Source organism: Engraulis encrasicolus, chromosome 9 (genome assembly GCF_034702125.1).
Source record: "Engraulis encrasicolus isolate BLACKSEA-1 chromosome 9, IST_EnEncr_1.0, whole genome shotgun sequence".
NCBI classification, from domain to species: Eukaryota; Metazoa; Chordata; class Actinopteri; order Clupeiformes; family Engraulidae; genus Engraulis; species Engraulis encrasicolus.
Genome location: NC_085865.1, coordinates 41,876,628 through 41,884,127, shown reverse-complemented (window position 1 = coordinate 41,884,127; position 7,500 = coordinate 41,876,628). Strand labels below are relative to the sequence as shown.

General features: G+C 41.5%; 1 protein-coding gene across 2 annotated transcripts in view; it reads left to right on the top strand.

Moving 5' to 3' along the window:
- The window catches only part of LOC134455830 (diacylglycerol O-acyltransferase 2-like), a 17,226-nt gene extending 14,931 nt beyond the window's left edge, over nucleotides 1–2,295 (top strand). For both annotated transcript variants that reach the window (XM_063207171.1, XM_063207172.1), the window contains 2 exons: nucleotides 1,171–1,373; nucleotides 1,883–2,295. In XM_063207171.1, coding sequence (XP_063063241.1) covers nucleotides 1,171–1,373; nucleotides 1,883–2,037 — 358 coding nt within the window. In that variant the 3' untranslated portion in view covers nucleotides 2,038–2,295. The remainder of the gene's footprint in view (nucleotides 1–1,170; nucleotides 1,374–1,882) is intronic.
- The last annotated feature ends 5,205 nt before the right edge of the window (nucleotides 2,296–7,500 follow it).

The window sequence follows — 7,500 nt, the reverse complement described above, 5'->3', positions numbered from 1 at the left end:
AAATTACATGAACAAAAACCATGAAATCACAATATCACAGCCCTGCTCTCACAGAATCTGATCATCGAGTGTTCAGTTTCGCCTTGTTGATGTTTAGTCAAGCAGCACAATGCCCAGACAAATACTTTAAAGTTTTTTTTTTTTATCTTTTATTTATCTCAACAGCGAGTAACACATGGTGGCACCCAAGATTAGCGTATTCCCTCCAGTAGACAGCTGCAGCCATCTACAGAGTTCCCTATCCATCTTTCCATAGCCTTAACTACCATTGAGGACACAGAGGTCATGTCCTCTGTATTTTTCAGTAATGTGAAATTTATCTGTGATGAAAATATAATCGAAATATAAGAAATATGATCAACAATGATAAATTCCATTTGTATATGCCAGCCCTATTTGTCCTAACGTCAGTGATTAATGACAACAAACTTAAGAGTTTGACTGAAATGTTTGAAGCATTCTAAATGTACAGTATGCAGTACAAAAGGCAGTATTTTACCTATTTGAAAATGTCTAGATGTTTCTACACAAATTTGTGAATGTGTGTCCATCTTAATTCTTTTATTTCTCTCACTGTTGTGTTGTTTTCGTTTGATTGTCCTGGTCTGTCTTGAAGTGCATTTGTTTAGGGCTTGAAAGTCCCGCCCCCTTTGTTCCGCATTCACGGGTCCTTGGCTGACCATCTAACAGCATGGTAGCGAGTAAATGTCTTCTGATTCCCGTCATTATATGCGCTGGGCTATAAACAGGACTATGTTGTTTAAGGACCTATATTCAGATTATTCATGCAGAAGTATCAATATTTGGTTCCGAGGCCGTCTGCATGAAAAATGTGAAAAAACACACCCTTCTAAATCGTGTGGTGTTTGGTACGAAAAATTATACAAAAATATCAGAAGCAACATATGTAAAGCCTGTGGTACAATTCAAATCGAAATATTATAATACCGCCATTGGATTAGCCTACATGCTAAAATTCTCATGAAATCGGAGGATGTGACGTCACTTTCAAGCTCTATTATATGTGTTATGTGGTGTTGGACGAGTGTCTGATGAACAAACCGAATCGAAAATTGAATTGTTTCTACATTATTGCTTCATTAGCTGACTGTTGCTATGGTAGCTGACTGCGGTAGCTAACTGTGTTGCTATTCCCCTCTGGATCCCCAGGGCGGCGCTAGTGCCGACGTTCTCGTTTGGCGAGAGCGATACGTACAGCCAGGTGGAGCTTGCGGAGGACTCGTGGGGGCGGCGGCTGCAGACGAGGCTTCAGAAGATACTGGGATTCGCCATCTGCCTCATAAAGGGGTGTGGCCTATTCTCACCCGACTCCTGGGGAATCATGCCCTATGCCAGGCCCATCACCACCGTAGGTCAGTGCCTCTGTGTGTGTGTGTGTGTGTGTGTGTGTGTGTGTGTGTGTGTGTGTGTGTGTGTGCAACAGTAACTCGAGCCATTCGTGAAGTCTTTACGAGAAAAACTGAAAAAAATCAACTTTAAGCCTCGTGGTGCCTTTACGAATAGCCTCGTTTCTCGTGGTTGGGCGACGAAAGGGGGAACTGACAATTGGGGTAGTTTGGTTCTGTGGGGAAGAATAATACGGACAGACGTCAATAATCAAGCGGGACGACGGTAATCAAACATTTCAAACAAGTGATTTACAGTTAAGTTTAGGGTTAAGTTTAGGGTTAGGGTTAAAGTTGATGTGCCCATCAGTGTTCCATAGATGAGTGATGTTGTGTGTGTTGTGTGTGTGTGTGTGTGTGTGTGTGTGTGTGTGTGTGTGTGTGTGTGTGTGTGTGTGTGTGTGTGTGTGTGTGTGTGTGTGTGTGTGCGTGTGTGTGTGCGATCGTGCGTGTGTGTGTGTGTATCTGTGATCCAGTTGGTGAGCCGATCACTGTCCCCCAGATGTCTGAGCCGAGCCCTGAGGTCGTGGATCGCTACCACACACTGTACATGGAGGAGTTACAGAGGCTCTTCGACCGCGAGAAGACACGACACGGACTCAAGCACACAGATACACTGCTTATACAATAGACACACACACACACACACACACACACACACACACACACACACACACACACACACACACACACACACACACACACACACACACACACACACACACACACACACACACACACACACGCTACCACACAGTCTACAAGGAGGAACTACAGAAACAACCGCGAGAAGACACGACATGGACTCAAGCACACAGACACACTACACAATACGCACACACACACACTACACAATACGCACACACACACACACACACACACACACACACACACACACACACACACATGTATGTGTGTGTGTGTGTGTGTGTGTGTTTGTGCACGTCATGTTGGCCGGCATGGCTCTGTGCTTTGTCAAGCCAAGTGAGAACTGTGCCACTGCCTCCGTACATGATGTTGTTGCTGTCGTTAATGTACACACACACACACACACACACACACACACACACATACACACACACGGAGCAGACAAATAAGATGTAAGAAATAAGAAATCTGAAATATCGGCCACAAACCTAACTTGCATGTTTTTTGAGGAATTCTTTTCATACACGTCCCTGTTGTGCTTTTAGGGAAAGGGGGCTGTTGCACGCGCGCGTGCGCGTGTGTGTGTGTGTGTGTTTGTGTGTGTGTGTGTGTGTGTGTGTGTGAGAGAGAGAGAGAGAGAGCTGTGTGTGTGTGTGTTTGTGTGTGTGTGTGTGTGTGTGTGTGTGTGAGTGAGAGAGAGAGAGAGAGAGAGAGAGAGAGAGAGAGAGAGAGAGAGAGAGAGAGAGAGAGAGAGAGAGAGAGAGAGAGAGAGAGAGAGAGAGAGAGAGAGAGAGAAAGGTGTGTGTGTGTGTGTGTGTGTCTGTGGGAGAAAGGTGAGCTTACCCCCTGAGGCCCCGTGGTCAGATCCGAAACAACAAACCTCCCAGAGCTGACCTTTCACCCCGTTACCCTGGTAACCAACCTGTCACACCATCACCCCAGCTACTTTTTTCTTACATTACATTACTCTTTACAATACATTTCAATACATTACATTATACACTGATGTTTTTTTTATCCAAAGCGACTTGCAGACCATACACAAACCCCCTACACTTTAGGACTAATATTGAAGGGAGGGGGGGTTCATAGTGCCCGCGAAGCACGCCAAAGGTGTGTAGAATCCACTTTTTCCCGTCTGAAAAGTGCAATTTTCCCAGTCCTAATGAATACTTAGAATATTTGATGGTGGTGTAAAGTATTCATGAAAAAGGTAACATTTGTGAATGGACATAATTCTGGAAATAAACCACTAAAAAATACTAAAAATATTACACAGTGCCATATTTGCAATTTATTTTGGAAATGCATGCCCATTCACAACTTTGATATTGCAATGAATATTTACTAGAATAAGCTAACATCTACTGATCTGTCAAAATAGAGAAAAGTATGGAAGTGTGGAAAGATTTCCTATATTTTGAACAGGCATACTCAGAAATAGATGGCGATGAAAAATAGAAACGATAACACTTGTGAATGGGCAGTATAAATTCTGGATATAAACTACTAAAACAAACTCTAATAAATAAAATCTAAATAATATTGATAATGATCAATTGGCATAAATAAGAGTAAGAGTAAGAGTAATTTATTTGTCACATGCAACCCTAGCTTAAGCTAGCGTGCAGTGAAATGACAGTTGGTAACTCCATTTGTGCAAAAAATATAAATTACATAAATTAATTATACATCATAAAAATAAAAGTAGATGATTTTCTTAATTGTTCATAGCTGTGTAGACTCAACGACAAGGTGAAGTTCTCTGTGGAAAGTGAACGTGGATGTGGCACTGGCTAAATTACTCTTACTCTTACTCTTACTTAAATATTCTGTCAGTATATGACATGGCCTGTATGCTGCAGGATGGCCGAAGAAATTGATTGTCTATGATGATGTTGGAAAGGGCAGAAAGAGACCTTTGGTACCACACACTCATCCATACACAAAAGCTATGTAAATAAAAACATCAATTGAAATGTGTATGCAAAAATTGAGATTAAAATATGTATTATTTTCTCTAAAAATGTGTTGAGGTCCGGACCTCCCTTACCTCGTATGTGGCTAAGGCCATGTGACTGAAATGTAATTATGTAGTTAGTTAATGTACATTTGTGAATGAAATTAAAATGCACTTTGTTTAAATAACTCAGGTTTGTTTATAAAACTACAGAAATACACACCTGTATTTCAACTTTGTGAGATCAAGTCTTTTATATATTGGTCAGTTTGGGAGATCAATTGTTGTTGCCCAACAGGTACAGTAGCTTCAGCTAAGGACCCAGTTGTCATCGCACAAGTTATGTAATGAGATTTACTCATATACTGTACAGATCAGGGCTTTACACTGGCACCTGCCAACCGGCCAAAGCTTCAAACTCCATAGACATGTATGATTGGGTCAGAAGTGTTCTGGTACAGTAGGTTGCATATATTATATGTCTATATATGTCTATTAAAGTCCCCTGTTCTGAAGAGGACTGTGTGCGGGAAATAATCTTGCAATCTGTCAGATTTGGAGAGCCTTTGCAAAGAGGAGTGGACAAATATTGCTGCATCAACATGATGAGCCATGCTGATAGACTCAGCCAAAAAGACTGAATGTTGTAATAAAAGCTAAAGGTGCTGCAACAAACTATTATTTTTAGGTTGTGCAAATTTATGCAACCATCTTTTTTATGCAAGCTTTTTTCTTCCCTTTAAAGCTTTGAGTTTGTTTTTCAATTGCATAGTAAATAGCACTGACACACACACACACACACACACACACACACACACACACACACACACACACACACACACACACACACACACACACACACACACACACACAAACACACACACACACACACACTAGAATGCAGTTCTTAATGGGAATACATATTTTATTAATATCGTTTAGCTTGTTTTTGTTTATTTTGCTGTACATTAAGTATTCAGTTATTTGTTTTGTAGAAGAAATTGACTCTTGTGGCCATGCTGTACTACGCTCTGATGACACAAGTAAGCCGTCTTATCTAGGCTATATCATCCTTGGAACTAACTGGAGAGCTTCACAAAAGACAACCTTGTTTGACCAATCAGAAGCGAGGAGAGTTGGTTATCTGATGAAGATGATCTGAGTCAGATCAGAAGTGGCACCGGACTACCATGGCCTGGCTCAATAGTGTTTACAACTAAAATAAAATTACACCAGTAAATATTATAACTATAAGATAATGTATTTTTATTGAACGATTTGGGGATATATAGATAACCTTACAACACATTATTCAACACAAAATTACATAAAGGCAGAAACTTTAATTTTAGTATTACAGCCGATTCAGTAAGTGATGGGAAAAGTCAAGAAAACAGCATTTACAGAGAGTAAAGGGGCTACATATTTTGCAATAAAAAAATTGGGCTCTAAAGAATTAATAATGAGAAATAAAAAAAACAACATAATTTCACCAAACTTGGTAACAATATTACCATAACACTTGAGGACTCATAGATGGTACACACACACACACACACACACACACGCATGCACACAAACACACACACATACACACAACACTTTTTAAACATTTGGAATTTTCAAAAATAACAGGACAAGAGCATAGAACATGAATCATGTGATTATAGGCCTATAGTGATAACGTACTTTCAACATGTAAATGAATGATATACTTTTAAATATATGATATACAACATGTACTTATACGTTGTGATTTAAAAATACAACAGGTTAATACTGCGAGGAGCACGCACACTTACACATGTAAATAAACAATATCAAGGATCTTTCATATTTACAGCTTGAACAAAATAATACACATCATGGACTAAAAAAACCTCACAATGTGTAAATATATGCAAGGAACTTTAAAACAGATACAGCTTGTAGAAAATAGTCAATCACTCATTTAAAAAAAAAAATGATATGGCAAATAATATAAAGCATGTTAAAATTAAAAATATTTGTGATATGTAGGCCACACACACACACACACACACACACACACACACACACACACACACACACACACACACACACACACACACACACACACACACACACACACACACACACACACACACACACACACAGGGGGTGAGGGGTGTGTGTTGATTTCAGACGCTATCCACGTCATCATAAACATCTTCATCTCCGTAGTCCTGCATTTCCATCTCCTGACCACCAGGGGTCAGAGTTCCTCCTCTGCCCCTCAGCTCGAGCCAGATTACAGCAGCCACCTGCCCCAGCAGCACACAGCCCAGCAGTGGACCGTACACTCTGTAGAACAGACCGTGTACCCCAAATGGATCCCTGTACACAAGGCGGATGCTCCCCTCATGACAACTACATTTCCTTCCATGCTTTGCTAATATTCGCCATGTGTACACTCCACTGTCCTCTGCTGTGAGGTTGGAGATGTTCAGAGACGTGCTGGAGTTGAACACAGTCACTCTACCCATCACATCCTCAGGCATACGCACATCGTTCACACCATATAAACGGGTGAACCATTCATCCATAGATTCTATGATAAGCGTCTGTGTATGTAGACTTTTCTGACGGAACCACTGGACCCTATTCAAAATCTCAGAGTTGTTTACATACGCATCCATAAGGATACTTTCACCATGTGAGAACATCACAGTCACAGGGGAGAAGTCAACACAAACAAACAGCCAAATTTCATGGATGAAAGGAGAATGTCCACAGGTATAGTCCCCAGCATGTTGCTGGCTTACAGAGGGAATGATGAGGGAATAGTCTCCAGACAGGCTGCCGTTCAGCATGTACATCCCTTCCTGCGGGCGGGTCTGATTGCTGCTGATTCTGACATCTCCAGTGGGTGTCTTCCAGTACCCTAGTTCTGGGAAATCTCTGAAAGTGCCCTTAAGAGTGACATTCTGCCTCTCACGAGTAACAATAATTGAAGGAGTATAAAGGAGCCGCTGTGGTCTAACCTGTTGACATTGACCTCCTCTCCACATGGTACACAAGAAGAACACACGTCTAACATTGTACATAACCACAGTCAGCATGACCCTGGAGGTGCTGGTGTCCACCTGCAGTCTGTAGCTCAGATCTGGCATGAGGGGCTCCAGAGAGGAGCTGGTGTCCAGGACCAGACTGTATGCCCCATCACGATGTTCATAAAGCCTCAGACTGCTGTCATTTCCCAGAGCAGAATCAAACTCACACAGCACAACACTGCCTTCTCTGACATATACAGGATGATCAACGTAGTTCATACTACCTTCTTCACAGACAGTGAGACGGTAGATGGTGCCTTCTACAGTGCTGCTTTCTCCTCTCCTCCTCTTCACTCGATAGTCTCCACTGTGGGACATGGTGAGGTGGGTTAACTCTAAATAAGCAAGTTCATAAGGGCAGTTGATGTCGTAGCGATCTACTTGTGTTTTCCAATCCCAGATGGACCCTGAGCAG